General features: G+C 38.0%; 2 protein-coding genes across 2 annotated transcripts; both read right to left on the bottom strand.

Annotated features, from left to right (window-relative positions):
- Window positions 1-1,554: 1,554 nt before the first annotated feature.
- Window positions 1,555-2,884, bottom strand: LOC112175106 (dnaJ homolog subfamily B member 5). The gene has a single exon (XM_024312771.2). It carries the CDS (start codon window positions 2,515-2,517, stop codon window positions 1,555-1,557), a length of 963 nt encoding a protein of 320 aa, XP_024168539.1. The 5' UTR covers window positions 2,518-2,884.
- Window positions 2,885-2,961: 77 nt separating this feature from the next.
- On the bottom strand, window positions 2,962-19,901 carry LOC112178087 (hydroxypyruvate reductase). Its single transcript, XM_024316297.2, has 12 exons — window positions 19,694-19,901; window positions 11,094-11,190; window positions 10,830-10,883; window positions 10,208-10,349; window positions 6,919-7,063; window positions 6,709-6,836; window positions 6,543-6,614; window positions 5,805-5,931; window positions 5,603-5,706; window positions 4,748-4,789; window positions 3,387-3,599; window positions 2,962-3,289 (listed from the first exon to the last, which is right to left on the bottom strand). The coding sequence occupies exons 1-12, from the start codon at window positions 19,899-19,901 to the stop codon at window positions 3,221-3,223; spliced, it is 1,401 nt and encodes a 466-aa protein (XP_024172065.1). The 3' UTR covers window positions 2,962-3,220.
- Window positions 19,902-21,883: the final 1,982 nt, after the last annotated feature.

Genomic DNA, 21,883 nt, shown 5'->3' with positions numbered 1-21,883 from the left:
TAAACAGCGACAAGCGTGGCCCGTAACCCACCATTATACCGATACTGTCCCAACTTAACCACCTGTTAGGTGTTGGGTTTTAATCACAAAAAGCCTCGGTACAATTGGGTAAGAGCCACCCAACCCCAATTTGGGCTCATGATACGTGCCTACGTGGAGACGCAATTGGAGAATGACCCGCTTTGATACCATGTTAAACAGCGACAAGCGTGGCCTGTGACCCAACATTGTACTGATACTGTCCCAACTTAACCACATGTTAGGTGTTAAGTTTTAATCACAAAAGGCCTCGGTACAATTGGGTAAGAGCCACCCACTTATAAGTTATATTTTATTTGTCACTTTTTCAATGTGAGATTTTTCCTCTCCAACAGATCTACCTTTAACATATGATGTAACGGACGTGCGTCACGTACCTCAGTTCCCCACGGAAGAAACTGAAGTAACCGTACATCAAGTCATTCCCATATGGTGTAATGATGTTTATTATTAAATGAGGTTTCCATTCTAAAAATAATAATAATGTATATCAAGTTTTTGATGTGATGGTGTTGGCTTTTTGTAGATCGGAAAGGTTCAGTACATATTTTGCTTGTTTTTTGGTCAACATCGAGAGAGCACACAATTCCTGCATCTTCCGTCAACTTTACCGGCCTCTTAATTTATTTGACAAACTAATCGTAAAATCAATTTATTTCTCGTTGGTTTTCCTATAGTTCCAAGGCACTAAAAAAGATCTCAATTAAAATATGGGATACTATTTCATTCCCAGCTAACTATAGACAGTTAGAATCTCACTTGGAACAAAATGGAATGTGAGAACTAGGTACATACAACACCTCCATTTTCTTCGGTGAAATGTGACAACTTGCCAGCACCTCATCCAGATCGATATAGTGCTGTTGGGGGTAATCAGTTGACTTGTAGTTATAATTTCTTGCCCTTGGAAAGTTCTTGGCTTTAGTTAATTCCTGCTCTTATGTTTTCTGGTTTTAATTTCTCCAATCCTTGCCTTTAGTAAGTTCTTGGCATCATAAAATCAGTTTCAACAGGGAAGAAGGAGTGGCATAGATGTTATGGAAGAGAACTACTTGGGGTTGGGGGTGCTTCTAGATTTGTTTTCTCAAGTGCAATACACCAAGTCTGGTTCCTGGTACGTTGTTGCCTAAAATTGTGAGCAAAGCCAAAATCCAAACTGATTTGGGTATGCTGTTCTGTCCTTCAGTCCTATTTGATTGAACCACCATTTGCCATTTTTATGTACCTTTCTTGTTTCACAAAGTTAACTTGAAATGCAGTGTTTCTCATACGTACCTAACCAAAAGTGTCAAGTTTTCATTACCTTCTGCATGTGTTTTGTTTTGATGAAGAAAGTTAATTAATGGCCGGCTGCATTCATTTGAATCATCATATATAACTAACAACCTGAAATCCAAAATCGAGATTCAAAATCTACCACACAGAAGAAACTCATAGACAAATGCAAATAAAAAAGAAGTAACCAAATATTGCATGTGCTTGCTAACCCTAGCTAGCTAGCTAGCATGCACGTGGTCAAAACGGAACTCCTCCCAAGCCTCTTTTCAAATCCAATTTCTGTTCTGCAGTGAGGCTGCTCGAAGGAAACTTGACATTGAACTTGATCCTCAAGTTTCCTTTTACCCCAGGTTGGCTTGAGATTGGCATTCCTTCACCTGGTACAACCATTTCATCCCCAGGAGCTCTGATGACATCATCGGGTAACGGGACCATGAGCTTCCTTCCATTCAGGGTGGTCAGATCAAGAGTCCTACCGCCGGTGAGCGCCTCCAGCAGTGTTATCTCCTGGTGGACTATGAGATCATTCCCATGCCTCTCGTACACGGAATGTTGTTTCTCTTTGATGACGAAACCTACATCTGCTGTATTAGCTTCCACCTTGTAAGTTATATTGGTGCCGTGCCGGAAACCAGGTTTTATGTTGACTGTCAAAGGCTGCTCCACCATAGTCTCCTCCCCCAAAGCATTCGTCACTGCTCTCGTCACCTTCATCTTCTTCGTAGTACCCTGATAAAGCTCCTCCAAGCTACACTCCAATGGACTATACACCATTGAATCTGTCCTCCGACTACCAAATCCAAACACGGTAGCAAAAGTATTTTCATCCTTACTAGGAGGAAACGAAAATGACGATGCCGTCCTATTGGAGTTGGCTATATTTGCATGCTGATTATCGTAGTTGTGTCGTTTCACAGGGTCGTTGAGAATCTGGTAAGCCTGGTTGATTTCCTTGAACTTGGCCTCGGCCTTAGCTCGAGCTTCTTCCTGCAAGTGTTTGTCAGGGTGCCAAAACATGACCAGTTTCCTGTATGCTTTCTTCACCTCATCCGGGCTCGCGTTGCGATTCACTCCAAGTATTTTGTAGTGATCAATTTCCATAGTAGTGGAAGATATAAAAGAAGCATCTGGTTTTTCTTTTGTGCGGGGATTTCGTTTTCGTTTCGATGCCTGGGGTTGCTTTTCTCCTTTCTTCGCCATTGGTATTGCTGCTGTGTTTTGGGAGGGGACTAATGACTTGTGGAGCGTGAAGGCAATAGGTTCAGACTGGTAGAGTTTAAATTAGACATAAACTCTCTCCTCGGTTTTCAATCATCTATAGATTGTGATAACGTTTTTATTTGAAAGGGTCCAACATCATCTTTAGGATTGTGACGACACTTTATTTGAAAGCGTCCAACTATTTATACTCGGGAAATATCCAACCATACTCCGCAATACAAATTTTGCTAACAATTTTCCAATATTAACTTTTGTCATCTGAAAGGAAAAACAGAAAAAAAAAACTCCCTTTTTCCAGGATTGTTATCGGCTTCTTTTATTCAGAGTTCAGAGAGACGGTCTCTCTCTTCCATAGTCTGATTCCTCCAGGAGGAGATTGCCGATTATCTAAAGACCAATTTTTGTGAGAATTAAGAGCAAATATCAAATGAAATCGTATTTACTAGAATGTAGGAATTGGGTACAAATCCAATTATCTCAACGTCTTCCAACTTTCAATCATTATGAATTTGAAAGTTGTATGTACGATACGTGTGTTTTCCTAATCTTATTCATCGTCTATTTCACCAAAAGGTGATTATTTTAAGGTACAAACCCCTCCAATTACAAATACAAGTCCCCCTGTAACAATAGATAAATAACCCCAAATTATCTAGGTCACAAGCCAATTCTATAAACTGAATCAGTTGACAAACTCCAGTCCTGTCAAAGGCTTCCCTTCATGAAGTTGAATGGCAGTATCACCAACTATCTGCGATATTGAGCCAACATAAACCAAAGAGGTCACAAACAGAAACCAATATTAGTTGTCACGAATCTGCTCCTTTTTTTTCAAATTGGGTGCTTACTTTTGACATGGATCTGTAAGAATACTCTGTAACTCCTGCAACATGAGGTGTGATCAGAACATTATTGAACTTCAAAATGGGATCATCAGGATCAAATGGCTCAGTCCAAGCAACATCAATGCCCAAGCCACCTAAGTGTCCGGACTCGAGGTAATAAAGAACAGCTTCATAGTTCAGGAGACCCCCTCGGGCAATATTTACCAAAAGGGCACCCTGGAATTAAACATGAAAACAAAAGAGGATGAGGATGAACACCAAGACACCAAGAATGATGAACAGATAAAGCAGGGAAAGCCATGTCTCCCTCCCAATTTATAGACAGATAATGATGCTAAGTTCTTTATACAAAACTGTACATATTTTCAGAGTTCATGTCCTTTGTCCTTATCTTCAAAGATTCTCTTGTTCAGCTCCAATCAACACACACCACAATAGAATGAAGATAGTAATTCTCTAAAAAGTACATATCTTCTTGGCAACCCTAGGCCGAAAAGTTTTGCTGACAGCAGCACAGAGCAATTTCTAGAACACACCCACACCAACCCAAATACCTTGATAAGGCAACTCCAATGGTGAAGGCAGAAATTTTTCTTTGAACATGCCATAAGTATTTAATTTTCCATGTGGCACCTGCCAAGTGAAATTTCCACCTTAACTGAAACACTAGCCTTCTAAATAATCTTATATGGTCTGTAGGGATCAAAGTGATGATGAGTGACTGAATAAAAAACAACAAGAAAATTCCAGAGCTTGAGCTAACCATAACCTCTTTTCAACAGTATGTTAGGTTTTAAAAGAACAGTAAAGGACCACCCACGCTTTCAGTCAACGAATATAGCAATTCTTCTTCCATATCAATGCATACAATCACTCTTAGCCATCTTAATTTTCAACCTGAAACTAGCCATACAAACTCTCAAACTTCTTCATCTCAACTATGAAGAAGAAAATTGGTAAACTTCAAGCGGAGGGACATCTGCAAGGTCCTACCACCGTAAAGTCATCATCAGATGACACTCCCAAGCTTCTACAATCTGTATAGGACATCAATCGCAAAAGTGAAAAGGAAATGGCAAAGTGGGTCCCAGTCACAACCCTCGGGCAACAAAATTTACCTAGGTTGTCCCTACTCCCTAACTTCTTCAATTCTATATTGTTTTGGCTAAACTTCAGACATCTTGTGGCTGCATCGGGTTGGATGTGTAAATTGGTTCTCTAAGTTCAGTGAGAGGCCCACTAAATCTTCAGGAAGGAATCTACACATTATAAATATATGCTGGTGTGTGCGCTCGCTGGTGTCCACCATTCCATTGCAAAAAAGTTATATTTCTGAATCAAATTGCTGTGTTGTAAAACCAAACCTTTCTCATCGATGCTATAAATGACTTGTTTACAATGCCAACCTGAAAGAAAAATATAGAAAAGTAACTAAGTAAGACAATCAAGCATTACTTGCACTTCTGCAGAGTGATTGACTTCGTGTTGATTTCCATCTAACACACATCAGACACGCAATTATGCCTATTTTAGCTACATATTGAGTCTATCTTGGACAAACTATTGATACCTACATAACTAGATAAAAATATTACAGTACAAACATGTGGAAATACAAGACTCAACTATGTTTATTTTACTATACTGCAGAGAGAGAGAGACAGAGAGAGAGAGATGTGGAAATACAAGACTCAACTATGTCTATTTTATTATACTGCAGAGAGAGAGATAGAGAGAGAAATAAGTCACCCTACTTCAGATTAACTCCACATAATTCTTACATGGTAGATGTAACAATGAAATGAGGTCACCCTACTTGCCTATCCCTTCCGTGTCTCTCTTTTCTTTCTTTCTCTTTTCATCAAACAACTTTCTACCTTTTTTGTTTCTTTACTAATCAATTTTAATCAGCAGTGCATCCATTTATCCTTTCTTGTTTTCTTTTCTCAAATTCCTCCCAACCACTATCAGAGATATCTGTGTCTACTGGGGAGTTATCCACAGTTTGGAGTGCAAGTAAAACATAATGAAGACGTCATGTAGGATGAAGGGAAAATGAAGGAATAGCATATATGTCCCACTACTGAGAACTCCATGTTTTTCAAGACTTCCTTATTTCAGCATGTTCATATTTATGTAGTGCTGGAGTAGTTTGTGCAACATGAACAGTCATCATTCACAACACAAGTATATGATAAACAGTTGGTTTTTGAACTTACTGTTTCACTATTTAAACACAAACAACAAACAACAATGTCCGCATTGCTTGCAAATGAATGGATATCTTCATGACCACCCTTCTCGTCAACCAAGTCACCTAACGCTGAAAATATAACATGGATGGTGAACGTGATATGTAACATTGTATACGACCTTTTCTTAATCAAAATTCAGAGTTAAGGCTTATCCAGTCTTACATACCATTTGATTGGCACGAATCTTCTGAATGAGTGTCCCAATTCCGTTTTGTGGCAATAATTTTCACACCAAATGGTTTCAAGCGCTTTGCCAACTCCATTCCAATATTTCCATATCCTAAAATGAAGACCTGCATCCATTCGAGAAGAAATACGTTCCAGGTTAAAAAAATAAATAAATAAATAAATAAAAAGGAGTATGAGACCTCAGAAAAATTTCAATAGCACAATTGGACAGAAAAACATTTTGCAAAAATTTTGAGTTTGAATGTTTTAGTGTGGTAACATTTTTGTGAGTTTGAAATCTAACAAAATGCTTCTCTGAATGCTCTCATTTAAAGAAGTCTGCTGGGTTTGAGTGTCTGACAATAAGCGTTTAAGACTTATGAGTTTGGTTGGTATTTTCCTCTTAATATTCCATGTAGGAAACTACTGTGTACAAAGTAGAACATTGATAAACTATAAATCAGAATTCAAGTTGTATTATGTTTAAAGAAGGAAAGAAAAATAGGTCTGTAATCATACAAGTGACACTTCAACTTTTATCAATTCAATGCTGCTAAACATAGAGTCCCGCATCATTTTAAAGTGCAAAGTCCTATACTTCATATAGAAGACCATACTACAGAAGCACTACGATGGTAGTTTTTTGTTAAGAAAATAAAGATTATTATTTGATAAGGAAGAGAGAGAACTGCAAAGCTGCATTCTAGAAAGGAAGTCCAAGAGGAGAAGGACTAACTGTTTTTCCAAGTAGTGTTTCACCAATTGGGTCTCCAAGCTTTCTCTGCTTTATAGAAATTTGCATCTCATTCTATAATGGTAACAAAAGGCACTCATCAATATGATATGAAGAAAGGCATTAACAAATAAGATCATAAAAATTGATTTAGTTTTAATTAACATACTTGCTTTCTGAGAAGGCCCAACATGAGATAAATGGCCATTTCTGCACATGAGGCTGCATTTCCAGTGGCATGACTCGGAATCCTAGCGACTTTAATTCCAAACTTAGTCGCAGCATCAATTTCAACGCCTTCAGTTTAAAACGTAAACAAATATACATGAGATATCCCAAATGCTCAATTTAAACAATTTGACAGGGATGTGGAAATGACCTTCCAGTCCAACACCATACTGCATTATAAGCTTCATCTTTTTTGCACGAGAGAGGACATTAAAATCTAACTTCATGTTTTTCACTATACAGATATCATACTTCTCGATAACATCAGACACATCAGCAAAGGGTACATCTTCAACCTACAGTAATAAAATTGAAAACTCAGTGAAACATATAAAGGAGAAATTTATTCGAATGAGAACAACTCATACTTTCTTGAAACTGACAACAATCATAATAGATGCAGCATTCTAACGACAGATTAAAAATTTACAGAATAGTGAACACGAGAAAATGAGGAGGAAAACATAGCACGTTTGAATTATCGAAAGCAGAAATTCCATTCATTGATACTGTAAAAATTTTAAAATCTGTTAATTAGCTTTTTCTGATGTACAGAAACAACCTTTTATTATCAGAAAAAAAAAACAGAGAGAGAACAAAATAAGGTACATGATGTACACTGATACATCTAACAAACTTAAAAAAGCATCTATAGAAACAAAAAAATAATAAATACAGTGAACCAAATATTGTATAAAGCACAACAGCATTCCAGTCCAAACTGTAGCATAAAAAGAACTATTCCTAAACTATGGAGAAACTGACATGGAAAGTGAAGCCAAACATGAAACTCCAGCCGCAATTGATCTACCACCTCAACCCCAGCTCCCTATCCTCCTATTTGTTCCATCTACAGCACCCAAAAGAGTCATCACAGCACAACCTCCCAACATCATTCCCTTTTGTCCTCCAAAATATCTATAGCTCTCAGCCTCTCACACATAAAGGCCTTCCAAGAAACTGGAACATCCCATCACAATCTCACATTAGACTGCATAAAGAATCTTTGTCATAAAGTCATTGCAATGGGGGCAATGATGGAGCAAAATATCTAAACCTTCAGGAGCCTTTTCACAAATTATGCACCACTGTAGGCAGAGGCAACAAGAAGGCCGTATCCTCTTAGCCAAATTACAAGTATATGTTCTCCCATATTCATCCATATTGTAAGAGAACAGACAAAAATGGACAGAAAAGTTATCCATTAATTGTTTTTGGTAGAGTGTACAACAGCAAATACCTGACTCTCCAACTTCCACACTCTTTGATCCACACCAGTAAATCAGCCAGCCAACCCCCACCTCTTGATCATTTAGATTTCTTCAAAACCCAAAATTCCACACTAGGGCACAAGGATAAGGATGTACACATAACCTAGAAATGGAAATGTTGTGAAACCAGGGCACTCATTTAAATGAGGAAGGTCACAGAAAGTTATCGCCTCAAATTCTCCTCTCACAATTTTCCCATTTTCCACCCCTAACCCCACAAAAAAGAAATGAAAGTATGAAGGCCTTGAGAACTGTCTTTCCAAGGGGATCAGATTAATCCTCTCATCACGATAATGGAATCCCATCCATTTTCATGTAATCTATCTTACCCTTTATGACAACATAGTATTATACCAGATAGAATCCCATTCTTCATGGAAACACTCATGTTTTACACTCAACCTTTGCAGATTGAACCAATGAAAATAGGGTGTGAAATCACAATTATATTAACCACCAATATGGGACAAGTAACTGAGATCACATGCAAACAGAAGTTTGAGTGGGAGACATAACTAATTCTCCGCTTTATGCCAAGTTGTATTTAAGAGAAATAAGAAATTCAGTATGCTAGACAAGTTAGTTTTCTTGTTTTTGGATCTGTTTAGGCCCCCATCCATCCCGAGAGAGAGAGAGAGAGAGGCATGTGCTGCAATAACATATCTTTGTCTGCTTCGGTTTTAAAAAAAGATGTTGGTTAGGAACATATGTGTGTGTGTGAAGTGAGTGAGTGAACAGCCCAAGTTTGTCAATAATGCTTTTTGGTCCAAAGTGCAATATACATGGTAACCAAAAGAACCCATCTATGCTATTTTACTATCATTTAGGAGTTGAGCAATATTTGAATGTCATTCAAGAGTTGGTCATAGAACCAATATGAGAATTAAGAGTATGCATCAGATATTGAGTCTTCAGATGTGGCCCTAAAGGCTAAAGTATTTTGATATAATTAATCTTAAAGAAGCAATTTTCAAAGTTTTAGTTGAACTTGCACTGTTTTTGAACCTAAATTTATAGTGGACACAAGATCCAACTGTTATCTTTGGTTTACTTACGCCATTTGCTAAGGACCGATTGCATGGGAGATGGTCAGATGGAGCTCCATCTACTGGTACTTGAAGCTTGGCTCATCATTCAACCAATTCAAGAAGATCCAAAAACAAAAACAAAAAAAATAAAAAGAAATTGTCACAAAGAAAGAAAAGAATTGAAACAAATAAAACAATATGGACACCAATTTGTACATCTTCAACTACTGGCACATCCACACCAAAACCACAAGCTGAACCTAAATACTATACTAGCACAAAAGAAATTTTTAAAGTTAACCATCAAAACCCTGATAATCCTAATGGTTGGTTTATTTAATGGGTTTTCTAATAACCCAACCTATACTTCACTCCAACAAATAAAATACTCCATTTTCACAGGCCTTCAGATTACTGCCTACCTCAACATATGTTATGCAGGTCAGTGGGTTCCACAACTTGTGTGAAGAAAAAGGTTAATGACTCGAACATTAAAGCTATTTCACAACAAGAAATGAATTAAAAATCCCTCATGGGTTTGCTACTGCAACTCCAGCATCTTCAGTCAAAACATGATGGGCTCTCCAGAATCAAATAGGGAAAGGAGATTATCTTCATTCTTTTCCAAAGCCACTTCAAGGCATTTCTTGATAAGTTCATGGTCAACCCAAGGTAATTTCAACTACAAAAAGCGTTCATGAAGTAGAGCCTACGGAGAGAAACTTTCAGTTGCCTGGGTCATATCAACAATCATACCATCTTGCAATGGACTGGGTAGTTGTACCCGGTCTACCTGGTCAACCTATCTTTCCTAAGCAACTACATTTATGCAAGTTTATATTTGGATTGTCTCCTCTGCCTACTTGAGTATCTACTCTTGTCTGCATAACTAGAAGGGACAAATAGCAGAGGGAGAGAGAACTGGAGGAATCAGAGAGCGGAAGAAAGGAAATGAGAGAATAGATATTCTTCTTGATCTTCATGGGTCCTTTGCATGTCTGACTATCCTAAACATTTTTGACTCAGCAATCCTACCTAAATGCTTTGGAGATTGAACGATTTCTTGATGACAGAAAGAGTAAAAACAAAAAACAAAGATGGACCATGACAGATAGAGAGAAATAGCATAAATTCAAGGTACCTGGACAAAAGGGTAATCGTTCAAATATTCTCTCGTGTAATCCTGAGAAGCGGGGAAATGTGGCCCGCAAAAAAGAACACGGGTGATTTTCTTGTTGTTATCAACCATTCTCCCAGACTTGCTCAAGATATCAGCAGTGCAGCTGCAAGCCTTAGAATTAAGCAAACATTCCAGTGTTAAGAATTTGTTGAACTGAAGTAAAATACAAATTCTGGGGATATTCTGAAATAACAACTTTGGAGTAAAGAAAAGAAGCAAAACAAGACAGAGAAATAGAGGCATAAAGCATTATGCTTGACAGGTAAATTAGACACCTCTAAGTAAGAGGAAGTGAGATTTGTAAAAGGCGATGCACCATGGATGAGCATTTAATCCTAGCTCCTAATTCATGTTAACCAAAAGTCACCTTCCTTGATACTTGATCAAACAGAATTCCTATACAAAACTTTACAGAGAACAATTAAATAAGAAGCAAAGATTTCAAAGAAATGACTCATAAAGCTAACTAGAATAATCAAGGATGATAAATTTGTAAGAAAAATATGGAAAGACCATTGAAAAGTTGAAACTTGAAACAATGAGTCCGTAAAAATGTGAAGTAAAACTCAAGATTGTGACTTGCCTAAGCTTGGAAACTCCATTTTGAACACCAATCGGCGAAAAAGAGCAAAAGAAGCTTACAGAGCCATGAAATCGATCAAATAAAGCAATGGGTTAGTCAGAAGCATGAGGTTAGTTACAAGAATCACTACAAATTTTGAAACAGACATACCCAAAAAGAAAAAGTAAAGCAATATATGCATTATCTCAATCAATCAATCTCGTAACTAATCTGAACTGTTCGGAAAAGAGAAATGTATAGCTAGCTGGTGATGAAACAATTTACCCAGTATGTATGTTCAGTAGAGCCAAAAAAACCCTCCAGCAACTTTCCACTGTCTCACTCCTCCTCGGATCTCTGCCACTCTCGATGGCGATGATGCCTCACCTGCTCAGGGACCAGCAGAGTCAATTCTCTTTCTCTTTTCACCGGGAATTTTATATAGGAGAAATCCCAAGTAGGTCAGGGAGAAGGGCTACTCACTTGACACAAGAAGCCAAGAGTATTTTTGGCACAAGTATTGAGCCTTTGGAAGGGAGCTAAACGGCCTTTTAGTCAATAATACGAATTTTTGATGTATGAAGGTGATACTCTTTTTTACTTCTTTAAGCAATTTGGAGGCCCAAAGCAAAATCAGATTTGGGGTCCAAAGCAAGGTGGGGGGCATAATTGCAAAAGGGATTGGAAGTGGGCTCAACTATGGGCTCTAAGTTGGGCTTGGGTTCTTTCATGGCCGAAACTAATGAGTTCTCTATGTAAGACTCCGGAAATTTGTTATTAAATTTTTGGAATCTTCTGACATTAATAAAGTGTTCGTTAGTACGATTTCATGGTTCGAGGGTAGAGCGGAAGTGTTTCGGACGAATAATTACTCGAAACGTTTTATTTTCGAGGGGTTAAAATGTTGACTTTTTATTCGTTGAGTTTATAAGAAAACTTCCTTCACTAAAATCGTAGAGCACGTCGATACGAGTTCGTGGACATGCGGAACGCGTAAATCGGAGTTCGTACGAGAAAGTTATGGTCAACAGAAGTTATTTCCATTTTCGGAAATTTTTGAATAAATAGGAAAAAACCCCAAAATTTCCGGAGCTTCCAATTTTGGAAAGTTTCCAGAAATTTTCGAAAATTTTCCTTCTTTCAGTTCTCTCTCCTCGAAACCCTCAAACCTGCCGAAAGCCTTCCGACCCGACCCCATTTTTTGGTCGAATTTCGACATTGCCTGGCAACGGCACCGGCCCAGAACCATTCAGAGTTACCACACCGTCCTCCCTATGGTGGTGGCTTGCACCGATTCTCACCTACGGTAGCAGATCGAAGCTCCAAATTTTGGAGACGGCGAACCTAATTGGTTTTCGGTGCTCCGGCGATAGTTGGACTTGAAACTAGTCTTGTTTTTCTCGTGGAAGCCTCCTCGTTAGATCCTTGGTGGTTTGGTTGATCGATTTTCACCGGAGAAGCTTCAACACAATGTGAACAGTGATTTTCAACTTGCGGCAGCGATCGGGGGAGATCTAGGCCGAGTTGGCTCAACTCCCTGGTATTAAGTTGATCCTCGTTGTATGAAATCCATTTTGGACGGTTGGATTAAGGTGGTTTTGAGTTTGTTGGCGATGCAAGCGGTGCACTTGCAACAGCCTGTGGCTGCGAGTCCGGCCATGTCCAGGGCAGTTTCTTACTTCATATATCATCTACCCGTCGTTACGAGCGTTTTGATATATGGTTTGTAGCATTTGGAGATTTGGGTTTTTTTTTGTGTTTTCAATTATTTCGGTTTCCGATCCGTGAGGATCTGGCTATTCGATCGGCTTGCAGTTTTGTCATATCGATCGTAGAAGTATTCGGGAGACTTTGGGTGGTCTCGGATGAAGTTCCGCCTTGATTGGCGTTACTTTCAGGGTTTTTGTTCAAAGAGGCTAAGAGTTTAAACTTTAATCGCTTTGTGTTTTGTGTACTGAGATGAGACCGTATGTGATTAGGTACTTGATGAGGTTGTCTTAGATAGATTGTTGTGATTATGTTATCTCGTGTGGCGTGTGAAGATGCAGCGGGATTTAGAGGTAAGTAAATTCACAAGGTTCATTTATGAACGAAGTTACTTTATTATTCGGAATTATTTGTTAAATTGTGAAATCATTTTTCGGAAATAAATATTTGTTTTAAATTACATGAACTTGATCGTCTACAGTTCATAGGTAAGTAAAATGAACTTTATTATAAAAAATGATTTTTCACGGGTTTTACGAATTGTGAACTATAGTTGGTATTAGTAGCATTCTTGAATTGATGACTCTGTGTGTGTATGTGTGTGTATTTACGTGAAATATATATCTTGATGGTGTGACATTGTGAGAACTATAATAATTGTGATTATTCGGGTTATTGTTTTGAGCATTTACTCTTTTCGGGAAAACAATATATCATGCAATTGTTGATTTTTATTGTGTTGAAAAAGTACATTGATGTCATGCCCCGAATTTCGAATAAAAGGAATTCGAATCCGAAACACGATAACTCAACAAATCGCCCAAATGCTTAGAAACTTTTTTTTTTTTTCCATTTAAACTAAGCAACAAAATAAACTGGGTCCACACATGTCAATATAGGCTCACTCTGTAGAGTCATATATTACATTACACAAGTTTACGAATGAAGTTACATAACAAAATAATAAGTAAATACTCCTCAGAGCTCACTACACAGTGGAAGTCTTAACAACAATAAAGCCACAAAATTAGCTTCTTACTCGTACAGCTACTAAAAGAACTCAGCTTCACCTATGATTATCCTGACCTGCAGGATTAACACCTACAATATCAAATAGTGCACTGGGTTGCCACACAACAAACCTAGTAAACTTTTGAAAGCCTGTATGAGTAACTCAAATACTAAAACCACACAACTCACACGAATAACCAGGAAAACATTTCAACTCAAGGTAAAGAAAACACACACCAAGATTCTTTAAAACCCAATATTCTTTTCCCAAAAGAAACAACACAAGTCACACCGTGACAAAATCAGGCTTTCACAACAGAAAACTAAACGTCTTCTAATTTACTCACACAACAGAAAAGACTAGAACTCAGTTGTCCTAATCTAAATCATACAACAGAAAAATTAAAAAATATTGTGTGAAAAACTTATCCAACAACACCATTAAAACAAGTTTGGTAGTTTGAACTGTTGCGCATGATCGCGTCCCAACTGTTGTGCATGACTGCCTAACATATGTCGAGTTTTGGGACAACGCTGCTAACCAATATTTGTCGACTGATGGCCTTGCATAGTCTCATACAATGGTGATTTACCGTCATTTGAATTTTCATCAGACAATGACTCGATCGACGGTGAGTCTTCAAATCATGCAACGGTTTTGTGCAATCGTATGATGTAGTTTTTATAGCGCATTTAAACCATATTCTTTATTTTTGCTTTTATCTTTATTTATTTTAGTTAGTTAGTTTTATCTCGCCTTCGGCGGGTAATAAGTACCTACATATATTTTGTAGGGAGAGTCGGGCTACATGCATGTGTGTGCACTCTAAGTGCCTTGTCTGCCCTAGCGAGGCGACGATCTATTGTTAAATGGGTGCAACCTCCTAGTGGCAGAATGAAACTTAGTGTCGTTGGATTTATTTTCCAGCGGCAACATAGTAGGAAAGCTGTGATGTTGGTGTTTATACTTCGTTGTAATCGAGTTATCTTTCCGTTATGTCACTGCTTTGTCAAAGCAAATTGAGTAGCCAACAGTGCACTCTTTGCTAATTGGTGCTTGTTAGAATACATGAATTTTGTAGAGTCTTCTGATATTATTTCAAGACGTGCTCTAGATGTTTATTGTAATTAGGGGTTTAGGCTAAATGTCTCCCCCCCCCCCCCCCCCCCCCCTCTTGTATTTGGCAGTTTCATTAATCAAGGCTGGAGGGTAGCCGCACCAAGCCCTCATTTAAAAAAAAAAGAAAAAAAAAAGATGATCACTACTTAATCATTTAAAAATCTCAATGGGTTGGGTCAAGTCAAGTTAGGTTGTGTTAATATATAAAATAGGGCTAATTACTGTTTAGTACCCTGTGGTATGGGTTGAACATCAATTCAGTCCCTCGACTTTCAATCTCATTCTCACTTCACTATAAAATATGCATGCTTCTCAATCATAAGTTTTATCTATGGTTACAAAAGTTGATTTCTCTCTTTGGTATTTACTTGTTATCTGCTATTTGTGGGTTAGGTTATTGAGGATATGTCTCTATGTTGCTTGTGGGGTTGTTCAAAAGCACAAGTCATGGATTAGTGAATGAAGAAGAAGCTGATAGGATTGTATAAATTCCTGGGAAACCCAAGGTCTCCTTCCTATTGTTTTCGGGTGTAACTCTTAATTTCAACAAGAAACTTGTGATTGTTGGTTTGTAATTGAAATGAGTTGGTCTTACAATTGTGATTGTTGGTTTGTAATTGAAATGAGTTCATATGCTATTTTAACATTTTCACCTTATAATTTTTGCAGTATGGTACTAGCTTTGGTGTGAAATTCACACTAGATTTTTTTTTTTTTTTAATTAAATATCTTTTTGCGACGGCAAAGTATCCGTCGCAACTAAATTAGCCTTTGCGATGGCAATAGTTTCCGTCGCAAATGCTTTTTGCAACGGAAATTTACCGTCGCAAATGGATCTTGTGACGCCACCTATTGCAACGCTAACATTTCCGTGGCAAAAGCTTAATTTGCCGTCGCGAAAAGTATTTGCTACGGCAAAATCACAATTTGCCGTCACAAACTGCCGTCGCAATTAGAGTTTTTTTTAGTAGTTTAATGTGCCAGTTCAAGGGTTACCCTAATGTTACTCAATTAAAGAAAGATATATAGAGCCGGTTCAAGGGTCACTACCTCACTCTAATCTGCGTAAAGATTAAGAATTAATCTACTAAGCAATTCACCTGCGCAATCACGCAATAGGTGTAATTCATCATGCTTATAGCCCATACAATACCAAATTGAGGGTTCTAGTTTAGGAATTAGAGGGGGTCAGGCGTCTAAATCTATCATAGACGTACATGCTCAAAATACACACTCAAGAGTTGACTAGCTAGGCTCCTAAACATGCATTTCAACCCAAACAAAAATTAATATAAACATCCATAAAATTAAATGGTGGCCTGATTGATTCATGAGAATTGTTCTTGATGATCTACCTATAACCTATGATGTAACGAACGTGCGTTATGTACCTCAGCTCCCCATGGGAGAAACTGGAGTAACCACATCCAGTCATTCCCATATGGTGTAATGTTGTTTTATTAAACGAGGTTTCCATTCTAAATAATAATAATAATAATAATAATGTATATCAAGTTTTTTTGATATGATGGTTTGTTGGTTTTCTGTAGATGGGAAAGGTTTGCTACATATTTTGCTTGTCTTTTGGTCAACATGGAGAGAGCATACAATTCCTACATCTGGGGTCAACTTTAGCTGCCTCTTTATTTGACAAACTAATAATATTAATCAATCTATTTCTCGTTGGTTTTCCTAAAGTTCCAAGGCACCAAAAAAGATCTCAACTAAAATCTAGGATACTTTCATTCCCAGCTTACTATATATAGACAATTAGAATCTCACTTGGAACAAAATGGAATGTGAGAACTAGGTACATACAACACCTCCATTCTCTTCGGTGAAGTGTGACAACTTGCCAGCACCTCATCCAGATCGATATAGTGTTGTTGGGGGTAATCAATTGGCTTATAGTTATAATTCTTCCTCCTGGGAAGTTATTGGCTTTAGTAAGTCCTGCTCTCTTATGTTTTCTCGTTTTAGTTTCTCCATTCCTTACCTTCAGTCTTATGTTCTTGGCATCATATATGAAATAGGTTTCAACAGGGAAGGAGTCGCATAGATGTTATGAAAGAGAACTACTTGGGGTTGGGGCTGCTTCTAGATTTGTTTTCTCAAGTAAGTGCAATACCGTAAGTCTGGTTCCTAGTTGTTGCCTAAAATTTTGAGTGAAGCCAAAATTCACACTGATTTGGGTTTGCTGTTCTATCCTTCAGTCCTATATATTTGATTGAGCCACCATTTGTGTCCCGCTGCCATTTTTATGTACATTTCTTGTTTCACAAAGTTAACTTTAAATGCAGTGTTTCTCATTACCTAACCAAAAGTATCGAGTTTTCATTACCTTCCGCACGTTTTTTGTTTTCATGAAGAAAGTTAATTAATGGCTAGCTGCATTCATTTGAATCATCATATATAAGCATATAACCAACAAGCTGAAATCCAAAGTCCAAATTCAAAATCCACCAGATAGAAGAAATTCATAGACAAATGCAAATACAAATGAAGTAACCAAATATTGCATGTGCTTGCTAACCCAAGCTATCTAGCTAGCATGCACGTAGTCAAAACGAAGCTCCTCCCAAGCCTCTTTTCAAATCCAATTTCTGTTATGCAATGAGGCTGCTTGAAGGAAACTTGACATTGAACTTGATCCTCAAGTTTTCTTTCACCCCACGTTGGCTTGAGATTGGCATTCCCTCACCTGGTACAACCATTTCATCCCTAAGAGCTCTCATGACATCATCGATAATGGGACCAAGAACTTCCTTTCATCCAGGGTGGTCAGTGGGCGTGTATGCAGTCAATGGGCTGGTTGGGCTATAGCCCAACCCAAAATCAAGAGGAAAAACCCCCAAGTATAGGTATGTAACTAATATCAGCCCATAGTAGCCCACATAAATATATATATATATATATATATATATATTATACATCTTAGGTTCGCGATTTTCTTACCAGTCGAGTAGCCGATCGAGTTCATCAGTTCCTAATCCTCAATTCCTCATTCACAAGTTCTCAACCGGATTATCCAAAATCGGGTGCTCTTTGAACTCTCCAACCCGGTTAACTCCAGATCACCCACACATAGGTACTTCTAATTTCATCTCTCCCAAGCCCCATTGATGGGTTTTGCTTGTAATTGACTATGAGTTTTGAATTTTACAGGCTTCAATTGAAGTATTCGGAAGACCGAAACTTTTTATACTTAGTTGTTGAACGGTGAAAGTCTGAAATCTTCGGCGAATTGGCTCCAAATCCTGTGAGTTTCTCTCTTTCTAATTCTTTGAGGTGGCTGTGGAACTTTGGAATTTTCAGTGGAAGTTCAAAATTTTTTAATTATTTGCTTAATTACTTAATTGCTTTGCGGTGGCCAGTGGAAGTTTGGAAGTTTGAAAATTTAGTGGCTGCTGGTACCCTTGAGACAGGTACAGGGCTAATCAGACTTGCACTTTACAACGAGTAGGGGCTACTCGTTAGGGTTCACATCTTCGCTCTATTTTAAGTTTGACCAAGTTATTTGGAGCTATCCCAACAACTCTTGCAGATTTTGTTGCAAATGGACCAAATAAATTACAAGGAGAAGTAAAAAGTGTAGGTAAGGCTATGAAGCATTTTGATTTTGTGTTTTCCTTGCTTTTGGTGCATGATATCATGAAGATTACTGACTTCCTTTGTCAGTCATTGCCAAAAAAAAAAAAATAAATAAACATCTTGAATGCTCTAAATTTTCTTCCAATAACAAAATCAAAATTTTAAGATATGAGAGAAGATGGTTCAGATGATTTGATTATGAGGGTACGTTGAATCATTTGTTGTGAGCATGATATTGTTATGCCAGATATGTCTCTGCTCCTTACAAGAAAGGTACAGAGCGGGCTTGTGAACAAAATATTACAAAGGAGCATTATTATCGGATCAATATACTTAATGATGTAATAGACTTTCAGTTGGTAGAGCTGGATGGTAGATTTACATATAAGTCTTTGGAGCTCATTGTTCTTAGTGCTACATTGGTCCACGTGATAATTTTCTATCATTCAAACATGAAGATGTTTGCAATCTTGCTTTGAAGTTTTATTCTATGGATTTTTCATCATCTGATATGCTTGCTGTAGATATGGAGTGCGGGTATTTTCTAACAAATGTTCAGAGGATCCAAGATTTGCCAAGACAACTTATGTGTCTGTGGTTAGTTGAATCAAGAAAGTCAACATTCTTTCCTATGATTTATAGATTGATCTATCTTGTGTTGACTCTGCCAGTTTCTATAGCAACAACAGAGAAAACATTTTCATCTATGAACATCATCAAAAATAAACTTCGATAAGATGGAAGATGACTTTCTTGATGATTTGGTGGTTCTCTACATTGAAAAATAATTTGCTGATAGTATTGATAATGATTCTGTGATTGCTGAGTTTGAAATGAGTGGGCCTTGAAGTGTATGATTCAGTTAGTTTTAATTGTTTTACAACAAATTTATGCTTGTAACTTTTAATTTAAGGGGTTTTGGTTTTATGTCCCCCCTAGTTGTATGTTGTGAATGATAATAGTAAAGGAGTGAGGATGAGCCTCCCATTGGGTTCCAAACCTCAAAACGAAAATAATTCACGAGTTTGCAAAATTTTTGTGCACTTAAATCCAACCAACCACATATTCGGATTCTGGATCCGCTATCGATGGTCAGATTAAGAGTCCTATCATCGGTGAGCGCTTCCATCGGTGTTATCACCTGGTTGACTATGAGATCATTCCTATGCCTCTCGTACACGAAATGTTATTTCTCTTTGATGAGAAAACCTACATCTGCAGTGTTAGCTTCCACCTTGTAAGTTATCTTGGTGCCTAAACCGGGTTTTATGTTGACTGTCAAGGCTCTTGTCACCTTCATCTTCTTCTTAGTAAATTGATAAAGCTCCTCCAAGCTACATTCCAATGGACTACCAAATCCAAACATGGTAGCAAAAGTATTTTCATCCTCACTAGGAGGAAACCAAACTGACGATGTCGTACGTCCAATTGGAGTTGGCTATATTTGCATGCTGACTATCGTAGTTATGTTGTTTCACAGGGTCGTTGAGAATCTGGTAAGCCTGGTTGATTTCCTTGAACTTGGCGTCGACCTTGGCTCGAGCTTCTTCCTGCAAGTGTTTGTCAGGGTGCCAAAACATGACCAGTTTCTTATATGCTTTCTTCACCACATCTGGGCTCGCGTTGCGATTCACTCCAAGTATTTTGTAGTGATCAATTCCCATACTAGTTGCAGATAAAAAGAAGCATCTGGTTCTTCTTTTGTGCAGGGATTTCCTTTTCGTTTCGATGCCTGGGGTTGTCTTTCTCCTTTCTTCGCCAGTCGTATGGCTGTTGTGTTTTGGGAGAGGACTAATGAAAGGGACGAATAAATTGTGAAGCCAATAGCTTGTGACCAGTAGAGTTTATATTAGACATAAACTCTTTCCTGTTTTCAATCATCTATAGGATTGTGATAACATTTTATTTGAAAGGGTCCAACATCATCACTAAGATTGTGTTAACATTTATTTGAAAACGTCTAACTATTTGTATCCAGCAGATATCTAAATATACTCGGCAATACAGATTTTGCTAATAACTTTCCAATATTATCTTTTTTCATCTGAAAAAGAAAAACAAAACTCCCTTTTTCCAAGATGGTTATCGGCTTCTCTTCTTCAGAGAGTCTCTCTCTTCCATAGTCCCATATTCCCCCACCGTTGATTAATTATCTAACTAAGGATATTGCCGATTATCTAAAGTAATTTTTTTTTTGAACCATTCTCCACACGCCTGAAACACGGAGCGAAAACCCTAGGAAAACTAAAGCGATTTGCGTCCATGTCCCGTTCGGCGGCACGTCCTTAGGACGTTGTCTTCGGACAGGTAAGCTTGCTTAGCGAGTCTGGTAGTGAAGGCCAAAGACGAGATAGAGGCCGGGGTGCGACTAGGGAGAGGTAGCTGCAATCAGTTTTCCATTTTTTTCCCTCTTCGATCTAGTTCTCCAGGGCAGTGGACGTTCATAATGGTGTGTACGTGGATGACAGATTTACTGAGGAGACGGTTGCAGGCGCCGTCCTTGCCTGACGTTGCATGATTTACCCTATGGAAGGGGTCGAGGTCTAAAGGCGGGTGCAGGGTTCGATCCAAGAATTGCTCCATACGTAATTGATTTATGGACGCACTGGAGATCCAACATTAGATGTCAGACAAGGTTCATAGTTTTGTGGCGCAGCGCACTTCGATGGTGGAGGTGGTGCGAGTCCGACAACAACTAGAGAAGACGGTTGCATGTGGCATCGCTGCTGGGAGAGTTAGTAGGTGGGCCTGGACCTCGTTCTTGGGCCTTGGCTGGTGGCCGGGCTTGTGCCCTATTTTATGTTTTTTAAATAATTGTTTTATTTGTTAGGTGTTTTTATTTCCAATAATTCCCTACTTGTTCTTGGTAAGGTTATGTGGGCTGTGTCCCAGACTGCATACTCAATATGCCTTATCTGACCTAGTGAGGCGACAAGTCGTTGTGAAATGGTTGCAACCTCCTAGTGGTGGGATGAAATCTAGTGTTGATGAAGTTAATTCTAGTCGACTACATAGTGGGAAAGCAAGTTCAATTGTCTTATGGCTTTGTATAAGTTTTATCTTTCCGGTATGTCAACATTGTGAAGCAAATGGAGTTGGCCAGATATCTGGTATGTCAACCCTTGCTAGTTGGTGCATGTTTGAATACATAGAATTAGTGGGAGCTCTTGTTATTATTCAGGATGTTCCTTTATTACTAATTGTTCGGGGTTTAGGCTTTACGTCCCCCCTTGTGTATTCAGCAGTTTCATTAATGAAGTCTTGAGGGCAGTTGCACCAGCTCTTATTTTATTTTTATTTTTATTTTTAAAAAAAGCAATTTTTGTGAGAATACAATTGAAATCTTTTTTTTTTTTTTTTTTTTTTTTTTTAAACAACTCATATTTACTAGAATGTAGGAATTGGAGTTTATGTCTACAAAACGTCTTCCAACTTTCAATCATTATGAATTTGAAAGTTATATGTACGCTACAAACTTCTAATTGTTTTAGGGAATCAGAAATTGAGAGGAATTTGCTGTATATTCTTATTGATAATATGGGCCTCTTTATATAGAGGATTACAATGCATAGAATCTGAATCGTACAAGGGAAGTAAATCTACATTGAATAGGAATCGAAATCCTTCTAATGTAACCCTATCACCA

Source organism: Rosa chinensis, chromosome 7, assembly GCF_002994745.2.
Source record: "Rosa chinensis cultivar Old Blush chromosome 7, RchiOBHm-V2, whole genome shotgun sequence".
Classification (NCBI taxonomy): domain Eukaryota; kingdom Viridiplantae; phylum Streptophyta; class Magnoliopsida; order Rosales; family Rosaceae; genus Rosa; species Rosa chinensis.
This window is presented reverse-complemented; position numbering and strand designations above follow the sequence as displayed.